The sequence below is a fragment of the Podarcis vaucheri genome (genome assembly GCF_965113315.1).
Source record: "Podarcis vaucheri genome assembly, chromosome: 4".
Lineage (NCBI taxonomy): Eukaryota > Metazoa > Chordata > Lepidosauria > Squamata > Lacertidae > Podarcis > Podarcis vaucheri.
The window spans coordinates 81,271,538-81,289,843 of NC_138762.1; the positions used below are offsets into that span (position 1 = coordinate 81,271,538).

At 41.2% G+C, this 18,306-nt stretch overlaps 1 protein-coding gene across 5 annotated transcripts in view; it reads right to left on the bottom strand.

Moving 5' to 3' along the window:
* Positions 1–18,306, bottom strand: part of SEPTIN10 (septin 10) — a 50,603-nt gene that overhangs the window by 23,037 nt on the left and 9,260 nt on the right. The window contains exons 3-10 of one of the 5 annotated variants that reach the window (XM_082218724.1): positions 18,173–18,281; positions 15,493–15,688; positions 12,656–12,842; positions 8,432–8,593; positions 7,942–8,038; positions 7,686–7,854; positions 3,056–3,188; positions 1,366–1,556 (exon numbers count right to left, since the gene is read on the bottom strand). In XM_082218724.1, coding sequence (XP_082074850.1) covers positions 1,366–1,556; positions 3,056–3,188; positions 7,686–7,854; positions 7,942–8,038; positions 8,432–8,593; positions 12,656–12,842; positions 15,493–15,688; positions 18,173–18,281 — 1,244 coding nt within the window. Of the gene's footprint in view, positions 1–1,365; positions 1,557–3,055; positions 3,189–4,671; positions 6,996–7,685; positions 7,855–7,941; positions 8,039–8,431; positions 8,594–12,655; positions 12,843–15,492; positions 15,689–18,172; positions 18,285–18,306 lie in introns of those variants that run through there. The other 4 variants (XM_082218723.1, XM_082218713.1, XM_082218712.1 and 1 more) reach the window with 4 other exon arrangements.

Below are 18,306 nucleotides of genomic sequence, written 5' to 3' on the forward strand. Positions count from 1 at the left end.
AGACAAAACTTGAACTCTCTTAAATGTAGAGAAATATCACATGGTATAGCCTTCAATTTCCCTTTTGTTTTCTACAACTCTGTTAGCTGTTATGTTGAAAGTGTGAAATATAAATCATGTAAAACAGGCATAGGCAAACTCGGCCCGCCATATGTTTTGGGACTACAATTCCCATCATCCCTGACCACTGGTCCTGTTAGCTAGGGATGATGATGGGAGTTGTAGTCCCAAAACATATAGAGGGCCAAGTTTGCCTATGCCTGATGTAAAATAAGTCTTTAATCTGACATTCTTGAAAAATTCTTGCTATGTTAGTATCAAAACTATGTTGCTCAGCTGACAGTACTCTTCCGCCAGCAGAATGGAGAACAAAAGCCATTTAAAGCAAATCTTCCTCCCCCTAGCTCACACCCCAAATCTTCCCCAGAAAGTAGGTAGACCTCCAGAGCAGATTTGGAAGGTACTCTAGGGCAGTGGTGGAGGGCAGAGAGAAGGGAAGTCCCACTGCACAAGCTGATTTCCATTGAGGAAGTCGGCAGACATCATTGGATGACTCCCTACTTTCACTACTGAGAAGATAGGAAATGTTCTCATTGAACGATTTCATCATTTAAAAGCACACATTTCTATTGTGAAAACCATTAATAAAATTTTGCTTTACGTGCAGTGACTCCTTGCAGCAGCTGAGATTTGGGGCAGAACAGTGGCTAATATTCAACATTAGGAATACTCAGAGCAGACCCACAGAAATCACTGGGCTAAAAATAAGTTGCCTGTTGATTTCAATGAAGTCTACTCAGAGCATGTTGGATACCACCCAGTGAGTGTAACAGCTGCCAATACACAATACAGATTTAGATTGCTGACTGTTCCATAACAGCTTCTGCCACGACCACCAAACTACAAAAGCTGTTGGGAATTTCAATACCTTTCTCTGGAATGAAAAATTCAAATATTAAGCACATTGTGAACATACGAATCTGTTTTCAATGACTCGCAAAACTAACATACCCTAACCATACAACATTTGCAAACTACTTCCAAGCTCTAGTCACGGTGTTCTTTCCCTTTCTAATTTCTCTCTCTCTCTCTCGCTTCCTGTATATTCACATCTTCCTGATCTCCGATATCAAAACACAGCAGCTCAAGCCGAAAATCTTGTTCCCTTTGGTGGGGAGGGGGACATAAAAAGAAGAGTTTTCATAAAAGTGCCTGATGATATCAATAAGAAAACCTCAAACAACTTGCAACAAAATTTACTTATTTTTCATACTTCATGGCTGAATAATTTATACTACTTAAAATATTCATCTGAATTGGACAGTTTGCCCTAAATCCAAAGATCCTCTGAAAATGATTACTTACTTTTTCCGATCCTTGTCTTTTTTCAAACCAACCGTGGGTGTGGGGGGCAGGGCCCTCCCTTGGAGGATGTCTGAAGCAGCCTTTCTCTTACTGAATGCACTCATTTCATCTTCCAGGAGCTTTCTTTTCTCCTCTACTTTCATTCTCTCTTCTTGATGAAGCCGTTTTAAATGTTCAAACTTCACTTGTAGCTGAAGTAGAGCAAAAAAAAAAAAGTCATTTCTGCCACAAGGTGGCACTTAGCATACCATCCTCAGAACACAACAGAACACAGAGACTGATTTCCTAAAAGTCACGAGTTCCGTGTTCCTATTTTATTGACATTATGCACACCTCAACTTACAGTAGAATCCTAACCCTTTCTAAATTTAGTCTGCCTTACTCCAAGGTGAGTAGGGTTAGGAATGCAACCTAGAGCCATTTACAAGATCAATGCCTTAGATTTAAATCCTTTTTAACGACAAATGCGGAAAAGAGTACATTAAGTAAACTTTTCAAAAGGGAGCACCAGCCTTTAGGATTATTGCATACTCGGCTTTCCTTTTCTTGGTAAATAGAGAATAGGTCAAAATATCAAAAGGAGGAGGAGGAGGAGGAGAAGTAGTTTATGAGGTATTTTTAATAAAATTTGCCAAAATCTAAATTTCAGACATGGGTTGGCACACGTTCAGATTTTCCCAGACACTTCAGCGATTTCCACCCGGACACAGTTTCCTGGCTATTTCCGGGAAATTATGGATGTATGGCAATCCTAGATTTCTACCTCAATTAGTCCCATCTCTCAATATGCATATGGTACTGGGAGAAACTATGGCTTTAGGTCAACAGTGTATTCCCAGCTTGAAGGGACTGACCCCTCTTAATCCTCTTAAAGTCAACTTTTGAGTCCACTGAGCAATTATAAATTGCTGACTTATACTGTATCATTGAACCCTCTTTAAAGTCAACAGGGAGTTGCCATCTTAGATATACACAAATGCTTAATTTAGTGGCTTCACCTGTTCCAATCAGCTGGGAAGCAAAACATGACAATCCACAGATATGCTAGTGGTTTCTGCATAATCAGAAGACTTACTCTATATGTACATTTAAAAAATCATATTTGTAAACCAAAGAAACCTTTTTTTTGGGGGGGGGGTCAACCAAGCCTCAGCCAGAGCTCAGAACATAACCAAAGGTACCCTCATTTTCTCCAGCCAGTTCCCAATTCTGCCTCTACAGGGGCAAAAGTACATAACTTTTCCAAGAAACCTTTTGCTGAAGTTCCCAATTGGCTCTCACTGCATGCACAAGGAAGAGGAGGAAGAACTCTGTGTTCAAGGTGAGGCTTTGGAAAAGAAAGACAGTGGAGGCATCATGTGCATACAAACACATGCACAGCACAATATTTTGTTCCCAAGTCCAACTGGTCCTGATCTAGTTCCAGCCATGATCAGGATGCAGAGAAGGCCCTTACATAAACGGGACAGAGCACATACAGCCAAAGCTTTTCTTTTTTTGCAGCCAAAGAGACAAACCATAGTTCAGTGGAAAGAGCAAAGCTCCAGCTCGTGCATGCGATTCTCTTCAGTGCATTATTTTGCTGGAAGCTAGCCAGCCTATTCTGTTTCTTTCTTAAACACAGTATTTAATCTGTTCACTCTACCACTGCAACCAGATAAAATTCAGAACAGTAGGCAGGCATTCTTACTTCTCGCTCAGCTTCCTTCAGCAGTGCTTCTTTCTCCTTGACCCTCTGAACGAACATCTGCCTCATCTCCTCTTCTTTCTGCTGTAATTCACCAAGGAATTCATGCCGCTTGGCTTCATAAGTCTCCTGTAGGCTGAGGATCATTAAATGTAAGCAGTCTTTGTCACTTGTGAAAGGCAACAGCATGTAATTTTTACTGTATTCCACCAATTTTATGCATTTTTTTCCATTTATCTCTTTACTATACTGTAGAAGAAGAAGAGTTTGGGTTTGATATCCCGCTTTATCACTACCCGAAGGAGTCTCAAAGCGGCTAACAATCTTCTTTCTGTTCCTCCCCCACAACAAACACTCTGTGAGGTGAGTGGGGCTGAGAGACTTCAGAGAAGTGTGACTGGCCCAAGGTCACCCAGCAGCTGCATGTGGAGGAGCGGAGACGCAAACCCGGTTCACCAGATTACAAGTCTACCGCTCTTAACCACTACACCACACTGGCTCTCTGTAATCCTTTCAGGTAACATATGCAAAGTCATTAGTTAATTTGATCTTAATCTTAATAGCAAGAATACAGACCAGTTCTTCACCAAGCAACGTTGCAGTTCTGAGCTCAATTAGAGGAAAAGGCAGCACAGGTTATTCAAGTTGTAACAAGGGTGGTAAACAGCACTTCAGATTTGGCTTCAACAAAAAGATTCCGGAGCCTTTGAAAAGCTTCATCTAAGATGTTCTCTGACCCAGAACAGTTGTAGCAAGATAATACTCCCTTATGACAATGACCTGCATTTCAGGAACTATGCAAGGTCAGTCTGCCATGTGCAAAATGAACAGAACAGACACTCACATTACCTTAAATACAATGTGCACAGACTTAAAAGCATAGGTTGTGGGGACTGAGAACGTTTTTCCGATTTCAGCTAATATCCTCTGTTCTAACAGTAGTTAGATTCAATCTCACTATTTAAAAGACGTTACCATTTTAGAACTTTCACCACAACAAATTCAAGTCCATAAGGGGCTAAAAGGCCCACATGACCTAACAATTAAAATAAAATTTTAAAAGCATGAATGATAAAAGCAAACAAATTATTCTACAAGGAGGACAGGTTGTGGACAAGTATCACCAACTAGCTTTCCAATAGCTGGAAATAAATACACAGCTGCTCACATCAAATAAATCCTAATGCTATAATCCATGCAAAATTATGCAAATAGATTCCACTTCCAGAACTGCTTTATTTTTGCATAAATAAATGCTTATTTAGGTCAAGGTTTTGTAGAATTTTTCTCTTATTGTGAGGTGTGAAGTCATTTTGTGTTGGGGTTTGAGTTCTTAAATTGTTCCTTTTTTGCTTTAACGGCTCTTGTGCACACGAGGGTAAAAAGTTTGCAGGGATGTTTTGCTTATGAGGATTAAGCAGCCCTGTTAAGCAGTTCATCCTAAGAACCTGGCAACTGAGCCAGGCTGTGGGAGTTGTTGCAGAGGTGTCAGTCTGCCTAGTTCTGCAAGTCTCCATAGGCTGGGTGAGCACTTTGCCTGCCCCCCACCATCTCCTCCAATCAGCGTGATCAGCAGAGCTGCAGAATGCAGAGCTGCAGAATGCAGAGGTGACCCCACTGCTCTGTTAAGCCAGGGTTTGGATTGCAGCCGACTACTACTCTCCCAACTAGCTAAAAGACTGGTAGGGGCATGAATATATTGTAGATAAGTCAAGCGAGAGGACAGGGTGTCAGCAGGCTGTGGCACCAGAAACTAGAAGAGGTGGATTTGAAGACCTGCAACGGAGAAAGGGACTGAAACACTGAAAAAGCTCGAACACTGAAAAAGCGTTACAAGAGTGGAAAGGAGCGAAAACAGGGAAAGGTCTCAGAAGCTAAACTGAGGGATACAAACTACTGCAGTCCAGAATAGATGGGCTTGGCTGGATGTGTTCATCTCTGTTTATGTTATTTTTAAACTCTAACACACGTACCCCGCAATAAATAGTTTTCTCAAAAACTGTTTAACTTCTTGCCTTACTAAATTCTTAAATAACAATATAAATTGTTTCGGGGAAAATTGGTCTAAGACATTAACCCCATGTCTATGTGTCATACCACTATAACAGGTTGAGCCAACTGACATAAAGAATAAATACAATATACCAGTCAAACTGAGAAGTATCAATGTTGTAGGGCAAGTGGTGAGAAATTCATGGGGGCTGCAGTGTCTCCATTTGCACCATCCTTCAGTCCTTATTTTGAGGCAAAAGAATGTGGGACATTGCCTACAACGCACTGTGAGCAGTGGCGGAAATGTCTGAAGTCTGGTGTCTCACCACAGTATTTATTGTGGCCAAAATGCATGTCAGCTCTAAAAATGTATCAGGATGCGACATGCAGCGATATTTTTAATAGAATGCAGGGCAATAAATGAATTGTGGCGAAGTGGACAAAGCCCCCTGCATGAGTGGCTGTGGGATTTAATACTTTAGCCTTGACCCTAAACTCGGAGGTAAGCCTGACTGATAGAAAGGGAACTTAATTCTGGGGGGGAAATAGTTAGGATACAAGTGCTAAGCAGTAAGTTCACAAGGGCACTGAGCCTCTGTATGTCAGCCTAATGGTGCATATACAATACACACAGAATGCCATTTTCTCATTGTTTGCCTGGCTTTCCAATTCTTGTCTTCTTCACATGCCAGGTCTGGAATCTCTTCTTTCTCTGTCTCTCTCTCTCTCTGGAAACTTCCTCTTAGAATGCTGCAAGTGTCCTTCCTTCCTTGCACAAGGACAGCTTGATATTCTTGCAGCTGTTCTCGCTACAAAGTCACTTTCCAGTAAAAGAGACTACTCTCAATCAGAACAAAACTTGCTGATCTTACGGCTGAAAGCCGATTCCAATATCACTCTAATAAATGCAATGAAAACAGCCAGAGGTCTTCCAAATATCCCACTCCTGGCATCTATTGAGGAGCAAAGGTGCCTTTGAATTTAGAATTTTATAAAAAGAAAAGAGGAACCCAGTTATTGAGACCCACTGGTTTTTATTTTCACCAGGAGCAAGGGACCCCAGCTCTCCAGATGCTGTTAGACACCTAACTCCCATCAGCCCAGCCAACAGGACTAATGGTCAGTGATGCTGGTAGTATAGTGCAGCTAAACATCTGGACGGCCACAGGTTCCACATTCCTGCTTTACACCCTGACTAGTTCAGCACTGCCACCTTGAATGTGATTCACTCCAAAGTCTTAAATATTGCTGAAGACTGTACAAATTGCCCGGGAATTTGGGATCTCTCCCTAGAGATTATGTCCGAAGAGACGTATGGAATACCATATGGTCAGCAATGGTCTGAGTCTTGGCAATCCTGCCATAGTCTGATCCTTAAATAGATAAGCTGAGGCTTATCTATTTTTTTGCTCCCCACTGAACTGCACAAAATCAATCGGCATTTCCAGTCAGTGCAATACTGTAACATATGGAAAGGGGCCTATCTTGGCTTATCACAGAAACCCAGTCAGTATCTGCAGTGTAAATATCAAGGACTTAGCTACACAGCTGCAAATAAAGTGTTTTAAGTGTGTTGTAAAGTGCAATATACAAATGTGACACTAGATGGTGACGGTGAGCTATGGCAAATTCAGTGTATTTTTCATAATGTTTTTTTAAAAAAGCATTTTAACAGCGTTTTTTAATATGTGCGCAGATTCCACCCAAGTCACTCTTGGTGCCAGTGAATTCCAATCCACTCAGTTATTGCTTAAACTTTTTCTGCGCAGGCATCAACAGCACAACTTTAGGTGTTTAGGTGTTAGTAACAGGAGAGGAAGGACAGTAGGAATGAAACACAAAGAAGAAAGTTTATAGAGAGAGTTTTTACTTACATTAGTTGGAAAGACAAAAGGAAAGGAAAAGAAGATAGTGCACATGAAGGAAGAACTGGCACTGGCAAAAAGGAATTCTGAAAGAAATTAGAAAAGGTCTTAGGTTTACCTTCCTGCGTGAGAATACAATTACCTTGGACCACTTCAAACTTATACTCTCTCCACACAGTTACTTTTGATTTCTTTGTTCTCAGAGAAGAAAAGGACCACTTCAGTAGAGGATAATGCAAGGACGCGCCATTCTTCAAGCCACTCTCAACTAAAAAAGCACCATTTCCACTTCTGTCAGCATCATGCTCAGTTCAGAAGCAGTAGCGCCAATATTGCTGCAGGACCATGGAAGGCAACCATGTGCCCTCTGATACAACCTGCGCTCCTGAGCCAGCTGGATGACTGTCGTAATCTGAACAGAGCACCATTCAGCACAGCAACAGAGTTCCTTGGGCTATAATCCACAGCTGCACCTGACAGCCAGATATCCCCTGCTGATTTGCTTTCCAATTTTAGCACTAATGCAACTTTTGCTGCCACCACGGTATATTTCACACTGCCTAATTACCACTGAACTAGGGACTGCCCCAACAGCATTCAGAATGATGACTAGCTAAGCGCTTTAAGTAAAAGAGTAAGAGATTTATTTAGTTTTTGCAATATTTTTCGAATGCTACGTTTCCCCATCCTGCTGCTACAAGTAATGGGTCATATAAGAGAGGAGGGTAAATAGACGTTTTAATTGTTGAAAACATGGGGAAGGCTCACTCACTTACCTGACGGGTTTGTTTTCTTGATCGGTGTCTCGGAAGCCCATCTCTTCCAATTTGCACCGCCGGTACAGTTCGTAGTGGCGCATATGAGTCTGCTCTCTCAAGTCTTCCATATTTGTACAAATCAGCATTTCCCGAAGTTTCACAAAATCACAATGGTTCTCATTTTCCACTAATGAAATGAAATAAGAGATTACTTGCATACCTTTCGCATTTACTATGCAATGTTTCCAAAACAGTACTTGCACTATTTCAGTACCTTGCACTATGCCCCAAGGATACTGGCGAGCTTTTACTATTTTGTTTCCAATTTTGACCTCTTCTGTACTCCCCACTACGGCAAATGGCAGATGTCCCTGTGAAACAGAGTAAATAAAGGTGCATTGCTAGCAGCCCAATAAGTATATTAAAAAGTACAATATAAACAATAACATATATCCTAATTACGTGAAAGATAACTGCACTGTTTAAGAACATGGAAGTGCCTCTGTGAAATATAGAAATAATTTAAGGAGCAGTTAAATACCATTAAAGAAAACGGGGATTTTTTAACATTCCTGCCCTAGTTTCAAAATGTCAGTCTTTGCAACCAGTATAGTGCCATGTCCCACTCAAAAGAATTTTCCTCAGGGTCCATTTTGTTATCACTATCCCTTGTATGAGTGAGATGTATCCACTATAGCTATCATGGCAAACAATTAGTACAGATTTGTTTGAATATGTTGTTGTGGGGTCAGTGAAGTACTTACATTCATGCTGGCATTGATTTTGGCAATGCTCTCATCATCTGTTGGAAACTGGTATATCTGGACTCCATTACTGACCAGCTCACTCATAATTTTGATCTTAAATTTCTGCAGTTCAGATTTAGAAATTGTATCTGCTTTGGCTATAAGTGGAATAATGTTCACCTATTTGAAGAAGTAAGAAGTTATGTGGTTGTGATATACATTCTTGTCAAATTCCTGCATGTAATTTCTTAGACACAAATTATCATAATCACTGAATAGGCTCTTACAACAAGATACTCGGTTACTGACTCAACCAAGTAACCTCTTCAGTACTACAATCTGCTTCAGAGAAAACTCAAGCAAAGAACTTATAGTTTTCATTTATCATTTCATTTATAGTTTTCATTTATCTTGATCCACATTAACTAAAACCATACATTCAGCATTGTTAAATAAGACATGAAAATTATACCAAAACTTTACCTGTTAACAATGAGCTATCCAAAAGGATGAACATAAAAAATATGACAGCAATTCAGTAATTTTTTAAAACTTTTTTGTTTTTTACTAAGGAATCTGTTTACTTTTCAGAGGGAAAGGTGAGATCTTGGTTATATTCTGCTTTATGTTTAATGAACTACCTAACAAAACAGTAATGATCTTCACAAAGGGTCCTCTGCTAGCAATTTGCACTACAGTAAAATGCTCTGCAACTTTTAAATAAATTCCTTATCTCTGGAAGTGTTTGCTCTTTTGCCTCCTGATTTATAAGTCAAAATTACAGTATCTTGAGCTTCTAAATAAATGCTGGCAATCATAACCAATTTCAAATGCTTGATATAGGATGAATCCTAGCTTTCCTGTCTGCCTGCCATCCGGCTAAAGTTATAGGAAAGGCTATTTATATTGCTGCTTGTATAATGTTTCTTTTGTGCTTGTCCCACATTTCTAGATGTTTTCCTCTGACTCAGCTACAAGCTAAAAAAGAAATCAGATCTACGTCTTTCACACCTTTAAAAAAAAAACACCTGACTTCCTAGCTAATTAGGTGAGTCACTGGTGAAACCTCGATTAAAACTTCTCCAGCTACCCTCACTGAGAAATATAAGCAGAAGAGTTAAGGAAATGAGAGAAAGGGTTGGGCAAAATTGTGGGACCTGGGTAGAGTTGATGGTCTGGCGAAGGCGACAGAGTCAGATTGAAAGCGACTTTGTTTGTGTCCCTCTCCAGTTCCTTGTTCAACTAAGACCACTCCTACACTTCCTCTGGTTGAGAATCTAGGGCATTCTCCTGGCAATTTAGGCTAATGATAAAGCATTTGAGGCATTTACCTACCTTGAGTTCCACAATTCATGATGATACATTGCCGTTTTAGAAAAGCCATTGCTTTAAATAGAACTGGCTGAACCTGTCATTTAATTATTTAAACATGTGCAGAAGACTCTGCTCTTTGATTTTAAATTAATTTTACACTCCCTCTGAGGAGTACTTGTTTTAGTTAATGGTACTTGCATCTCAAAAAAAAAAAGTACGAAAGGCTGTTATTTTATTTAACATGGAAGATCTTGCGCAACGAAGCGGCAGAGGAAAGGTTGCCGAACAAAATGCCACATGGGTTAATGTAAAGCCTCACCCCCAGAAGCCAAAATGTTTACCTAGACCATATCAATATAAATCTAAAATTAGAAATAATCTAGTTTGAATTAGCTACAGTTCAACAACGCCATGAACGTCTCTGTAAATAAAGAGCTACAAACCCCAGCTGCACATATTCAGGAGCAGAACTGACTCACTGTTGGCAATGGTGTAAAAAAAACACGCTGCGTGCTTACACAGCTCCATCTGCCATCGCTGGCAGTGACAGTTCCATACACACATGTGGCTTGGGTTGACAGCCATAACCAAGGACGTGGATCATAGAAATCTAGATGCTTTGACCCATACTAGGGCTTCACTGGAAAATGCAGCAGGTCATGCGCTCTATAGAATTGAGCCATAGAATTGAGCTATAGAATTGAGAGTCCTGGGCCCTAAGGAAGTTAGATTGGCTTCAACCAGAGCCAGGGCCTTTTCAGCTCTGGCTCCAGCCTGGTGGAACGCTCTGCCTCATGAGACCAGGGCCCTGCAGGATCTGATTTCTTTCCACAGTTGTTCCGCCTAGCCTTTGGCTTGGAGTCAATTTGACACCCCCCCTTCTTTCTTTTTTCCTTTCTCCTCCTGTGATGAGAGGCTGCATTTTTATGTTTAAATTGTTGTATTTTAATCTTATTTTTTTAAGTTGTATTTCAATCAACTTGTTTTTATGATTGGTTGTTAGCCGCCCTGAGCCCAGTCTTGGCTGGGGAGGGCGGGGTATAAATAAAAATTATTATTATTATTATTATTATTATTAAACATTTTGTTCACCTTTCATTAAGATGATATGCACACTCAGGCCTTAACTATACATGAAGTGCTCTTTTATCTGAAATGATAACTGTGAAAAACGGTTTAAACACCCATCCTGGAGAGTTGATATGAATTCCAGTTGCCTAATAAATGTGCTTTAATTTCATCTGATTTTAGAGATCACGTTTCCACACACAAAACCCAGCAACTGCTTTGGCAAACAAACAAAACCCGGCAACTGTTTGGGCAAAGTCTACTGTTCCTGTTTTCTTTTTAACATGTGACTTCAAAAATGAGATGATATTAAATCTAGAGTTGGGATTTCTAATAACCATAAAATAAACATGCAATTGGTCACAACTATCTAGCTTGCTGGTACCAGCTGCTTCAATTTATTTCCTACATTCCTCACTGTCTTACTGATTATGAAGTGCAATTGCATGAAGCTATAAAAAGAGCAGGACAAGTATCTTGAAATGCTGCCTTTGTTTTTCAGTACAATTTATCTCTACGACATTTTTAGAAAGGCCAAGATCAGTATATTAGCATTTTAGAAGCAGTTTCTATCTTCTGTCATTTTTTTAAAAACAACTATATTCTCATCTGGCAGATTCTTAGATGCATTTTTCAGACTATATATGTGTCAGGGCCTATACTGAAATATCAATATGAGCTATAGTCATAGATTTTTAAGAAGCAGTAATAACAAGGATGTAAAAAGCTCACATTTCCTGAAAGGCAAAATTAATATAAAGTAAATTCCAAGCAATATATAGTAAGCCTGCAACTTACACAAGGGTTAAATTCTGGGGATCATGCCTAAGGCCAAAATCACATCTAGTCAAAACACACTGGGTGCAATGGCAGATAGGATTGCCAAAGTTTGCCCCCTTTTTTATTTTTTTAAACATTTTGCCAAGCGTGTAAAGCTAAATGAGCACAAGATTAATCTACATAAGTTATGGGCTTACTGTACATAAAGGTAAAGGTAAAGGGACCCCTGACCATTAGGTCCAGTCGTGAACAACTCTAGGGTTGTGGCGCTCATCTTGCTTTATTGGCCAAGGGAGCTGGCGTACAGCTTCCGGGTCATGTGCCCAGCAGCAGCACACAGAAACGCCATTTGCATTCCCGCCAGAGTGGTACCTATTTATCTACTTGCACTTTTTTTGGCGTGCTTTCGAACTGCTAGGTTGGCAGGAGCAGGGAATGAGGAACAGGAGCTCACCCCATCGCAGGGATTCGAACCGCTGACCTTCCGATTGGCAAGCCCCAGGCTCAGTCTTTTAACTGTTTTATCCCTATAGGTAGGTTAGTAGACCTATTCCTGCTAAAAAAACGTTGCCCTATATTCCTGTCACTTCCCCAAGGATAGGCCTAGAGCATGAAATCACCAAACAGGTGACCAAAACCAGGTTTCTAGTCAGGGAGAGGTAAGAGTGCATAGATATTTCATCACATCCAGTCACCGATTTCACCTCAGGCATCATTGCTTCTCTACAACTCTGTTATGAAGCACTATAATCCCTTTGCTTGTTCAAAGGCAAAATAACTTTATCCTGAGTTTTCGTCAAAGTAACAGGCTTTTAAAAACTGAACATGATGAACGATGTTTAAGTAAACTTTGGACGGGGAAAGGCTTACTCAATTTCACTTACGCAATGCTTATTTTTATGGAAACCTTTATTCGTTCTTGACAACAAGACTGGATTACAGTTAAAACGGCATGTTAAATTTATTTTCATAATGCTGCTATATTTTTTTAAAAGGCCCCTGTGAATACTCTAAGAGTTCAGCTGCAAGAAAGATTATTACTATTTTATTTTTTCTCTAAAGCTGGCTTTAACATCTTACCTTGCTATCCAGATTTTTCATGGTTAATAAATCAAGACTTTTGAGGGAATGCCCTGTGGGTGAAATAAAGTAGAGGCACACGTGGATGCGAGTGTCATGGTAATTATATAAGGAGCGCTTAATTTTCAGCTCTTCCTGGAGGTAAGACTCAAACTGTGCATCTATGTAATCCACTATTGGCTGGTAGCTGGAAAGAGGAGGGGAAATATAATATTAAAGACAGAAGTGAGTTTCACTCTAATACATGAGCCCATGTCCCCATTTGCCAACAGAGGCCTTCACTGAGGCCCTCAGGGTCCGCTATCCCACAACAGCTGAAATTGGGCTTGAAAGAAGCATTCTACTGTAACCAGTAGAATAGGTTGTGATATGTACTTGATTGTGGTGCCCACAACAGTTTCTCAAGTTGCAAATGGGCCCATACACCCCAAAAAGTTGTTGACCCTTGCTGTGCACAAGCTGTCAAAGGCACAATAAAACAGCGGTGGCATTAACCGCATTAACAGTTCTTCTCTATATTGCTCAGAGTAATAATATTCTAATCATGAGGACAGCTTATCATAAATAAAAAATAACAAGGGCACAACCACAGAAATCCACGCATTTTGGCTAGGCTTGGCAGACTATACTGGCTCAGGTGTTGCCATAACACTGTTCCAGAAGAAGAGGAGTTTGGATTTGATATCCCGCTTTATCACTACCTGAAGGAGTCTCAAAGCAGCTTCTTTCCCTTCCTCCTCCACAACAAACACTCTGTGAGGTGAGTGGGGCTGAGAGACTTCAGAGAAGTGTGGCTGGCCCAAGGTCACCCAGCAGCTGCATGTGGAGGAGCGGAGACGCGAACCCGGTTCACCAGATTACGAGTCTACAGCTCTTAACCACACCACCACACTGGCTCTTGCGCGGACATCACATTGCACTGAGCCTGAGAGGTGCTTTCCTCTGAAGTTCAAAGTCAGCGATCATCCCATGTTGTGTGGTGGGCAGCACGAGCTGCTCATGTACTCAACACTGCCTAGCACTGGCAGATGCTGGGATGAGGAAGAGGAAGCTGAAGAGGACCCGGGATCTCCCACGCAGTGCAGCATTTCGGAAAGCACCTTTGAAGTGCAGCACCACATAAATGATCCCCCACCTTCTTCCTTAGAGCTGTGTCAAGGACTCCACTGCTGCTTCCTCGCCATCATCCCTCATCCATCCTCCCAGCTCCCCGACTGCTATCACAGCCACTTCGCCCCTTCTCGCCACTTACAGTCAGAAACAAGCTGCTGCTTCTACCTCTTCCCTCTTCAGTCTCTGAGCCAGGCATAGGCAAACTTGGCCCTCCAGATGTTTTGGGACTACAACTCCTAACAGGACCAGTGGTCAGGGATGATGGGAACTGTAGTCTCAAAACATCTGGAGGGCCGAGTTTGCCTATGCCTGCTCTGAGCATTAGGCAAAGCTCCTACCACTGCTCATCACACAGCACATAACCCCGGCACTATCAGCTCTGACTGGAAGGGGTGGGGATGCCTTGGAAGACCCCAGTGCTTGTTCACAGGCAACCGATGCTTAGCACTGAAAAAGGCCAGGAGGCGAGAGAAGCTGGTCAGCACCAGTTGGGGCTGAGAATGGGTTAAATGGGAGCTGGAGAGAGACAGGAGCACACAAATTTGACAAGGGGTGGCCTGTCCCATTTTGCTGACCGAGACGAAACAGGAAGGTGCCACCCTGCACACATTGCCCCTGCCAAAGCCTCACATATTGGGGTTTCACAACTGCAGCTTCCAAGCTCTGGTGAGATTTCCAGAGGCCACCATGCAATCTCACAGGAATCTCATGAGATCCTGCTGGAAACCACCGTAGCCGCTTCTCCTCACTTTGGCAGCAGGTGCCCCTTGAATTCTGCCATCCAAAGCAGCACCTCAGTCCGCCACGTGGATGGGACCACCCTGCACCTTAGGGTGGCAGGGGTGGCTTGTCACACTCACCAGAAGGGCAAGTGCACCTTGCTATGGTGAGCAGATTTAGGAATGGTTGAAAATCCTGCACAAATTAATTGCATGGCCTTGGCCACAACTGTTCCACGGTGGATTTTTAATTTATTCATGTATGTATTTATTAAATCTGTACCGTATTTTAGTTCCATACATCCCCGGAACTAGCTTTTATTACATTTTTTATTCAAAATATTTATTCATGGCCCTTCATCAAAAAAGATTACAGGGTGCTGTACAGAAGTGCGAATAAAGCTTAACACACACACAAAAATACAGTTTAAAAATATATATATAACGTAGTACAACAGGCAAAATAAAATCACCGGATCGTTTTAATTAATCCTAAGAAAATGGCCAAAGTCCAAAAAGCTGTTCATCTAGCCAAAAGGGACTTCATTTGTTTTTAACAGCTGTTCCTACATGGCAGATCACAGACTGCTTTCAGCTGCCCAGTGGAAAAAAATTAGACATTACAACGGTCACAAACAAGCCTATGGACAAGCATACAGTAGGCATTTGGATCCTAACCATTGCCTCTAGGATTGGAGTGTTTTTCCAAAATAATATGTCAATAAAATGACAGTAGGCTTTACTTTGTGATTTAAAATTATATGGTTCCCAGATTAGCCTGTATAAATGGACAATTTCTCTAAACATTATGTTCAATGTATATTGTGTAACATTTGTATTGCAAGCTTCATAGAGATTTCTAGCAAAGGGGAAGTGGGTACACGATGTCAAAAAATAAAATAGAATTGCATCAGAAATACTATCAATACCATCCACTTGTCAGAGCCAAGTTGACATGTCACAGGGCAGATTAAGAGGACATTATTTACGTGAGCAGATACTAACCTATCTTCCTTGTTGATCTGGTCACCAAATCCAACGGTATTGACAATGGTCAGCTTCAGTCGAACATTGCTTTCTTGGAGTTCGTATGTCTCAGCTTTAAGTCTTACATTTGGCTGAAAGTGTGTTGACACACGGTCATCAAAACTGGTATTAAACAAACTATCAGTCAAAGTTGATTTCCCAATTCCTGTCTCGCCTAAAATTGAAGACAGGTAAACATGTACTTATATGAAAAAAACTAGAGAAATTTCACTGCAACATAAAGAAGTTTGTCACATTTGGGGAGGTGGGAATGAAAAAAGTTATTCGTTATAATTTAATGCGGGGTTTATTCACAGAAAACACAATCTTTCTGCATTTCTTTGTAGCTGTATCAGATCACTATGTCATTTCCCATAAAGGCACACACAGTACTATACAGTGGTACCTCAGGTTAAGTACTTAATTCATTCTGGAGGTCTGTTCTTAACCTGAAACTGTTCTTAACCTGAAGCACCACTTTAGCTAATGGGGCCTCCCGCTGCTGCCGTGCCACCAGAGTACGATTTCTGTTCTCATCGTGAAGCAAAGTTCTTAACCTGAGGTACTATTTCTGGATTAGCGGAGTCTGTAACTTGAAGCGTATGTAACCTGAAGCGTATGTAACCCGAGGTACCATTGTGCCCTATGCTCCCTCTCAACCATATTTGTATTTCCCGCTTCACCCTCAATTTGTTTTTTCACTCTATGGGAATAACATTAATACCATAGTGGTTTATGACAGACTGGCAGCTTCTTTGAGAGCAAAACTCCAATTAATAACTCAACTCAGCCTATAGTGTTTTTCATTCAATCTACACCTTATTATCTTTCAAAAGAGACTATCCTGAGAATAATAAGGCTGTTGGCTATTTCTTATTACCGGAAAATTTGGGGTTGGGATGAGGCTTGGATTAACATTAGTCTGTGGCCAAGTCATAGTACTCATGGCCACATTGTTGGCAAGGCTGTTTTTCAGAATATTTCCTCCAACATGTCCCCCCTCCCCCCGCAAACCTTTAGGGGCTTGGAGCAATACTCTAGCCCAATCTTCAGCCCCAATTCAGAACTTCATCTGTCTACCTGAACTGTTACTAGAAGCTTGACAACAAGATATAAATGCGTTGCCACACTCTTAACTGGGCCAAGTGCTAGCAACACACACTAACTGGGGTAGCCAACATGGGGCCATTCAAATGTTGAGCACTACAATTCCCATAATCTCTAATCAGGGCACAGGCAAACTTGGCCCTCCAGATGTTTTGGGACTACAACTCCCATCATCCCTGACCACTGGTCCTGTTAGCTAGAGATGGTGGGAGTTGTAGTCCCAAAACATCTGGAGGGCTGAGTTTGCTTATGCCTGCTTTAATCATTGTTGGGGCTGATGGGAAATGCAGTCCAAAGTATCTGGAGAGCACCACACAATAGTAGACTGCTTCACATCAGAGACAATAATTTCACCAAAAGCTGAAGCGTCTATGGGGGCGGGGTGGAGTAATATTTCCATTTTCAAGTAGAGTGCAACCATTCTGGGAAAGTGCATTTACAGAAATAAGCAAAATCACAAATCAGAACATACAATGTAATCCGAGCCTAGGTTTATCAACAATTTTCAAAGATATTCAGCTTAATTTATTATACAAGGAACTTGTTACTTTTCTTCTGGTGGCAACACGATTACTTGTAGCAAAGAATTGGAAAGGACTTGATCACCTGCACATCTCAAATGGAAACAGAACGTATGGACAACTGCTTCATCTGAGAAAATAACTTAGGGGGTATGTGCCTTGAACAATGTATCCGATACGGATGATTTTGTTGAAATATTATAAAATATTCCAATGAACACCCTGGTGACTGGCACCCACTGCCCATGTACATGGACTTATGGGGAAATATTGTTGTGTTACATTGGTATTTTTGAAAACCAATAAAAATCTTTAATAATAATAACAATAACTTTCAAGTAGATTGCTAAATACAATATGCATACTGCATCTTTTAAATAGGTCTGGAAAGCACATGTGAATCAGTGTGATAATACTGCTAACAATAATTGAGTAAAGGTAAAGGATAAAGGGACCCCTGACCATTAGGTCCAGTCATGACTGACTCTGGGGTTGTGGCACTCATCTCGCATTATTGGCCGAGGGAGCCAGCGTACAGCTTCCGGGTCATGTGGCCAGCATGACTAAGCCTTATTTGGCGAACCAGAGCAGCACACGGAAATGCCGTTTACCTTCCCCCTGGAGCAGTACCTATTTATCTACTTGCACTCTGACGTGCTTGCGAACTGCTAGATTGGCAGGAGCAGGGACAGAGAAACGGGAGCTCACCCTGTCGCAGGGATTTGAACCTCCAACCTTCTGATCGGCAAGCCCTAGGCTCTGTGGTTTAACCCACAGCGCCACCCGCGTCCCGATAAATTAGTAGTAACCCGTTAAAAGATAACCAACAGTTTTGTGAAAACATAAATTTTGAAAACACAGTTAAGGATCGTAATAAAAATAGCATAATTAAGCCCAATTACATAATATAACTATCCTGCAGGCAATAGTCAAGGGAAAATGGTAACAGTCTCTTGTCACAGCTTCAGATTTTCTGTGAGAATGAGATTTAAAATGAAATCATTCATACTGTTGATAGCTATTTTACTTACCAATACAGAGAATGTTGAAGCAGAACCCCTGATGGGTAGATTTATTAACCAACTGATCTGGCAAACTATCGAAACCAACATGACCCGACAAGGATAAGGGTCGGCAGCCCTGCTGTAGAAAAAGAGTACAGTGA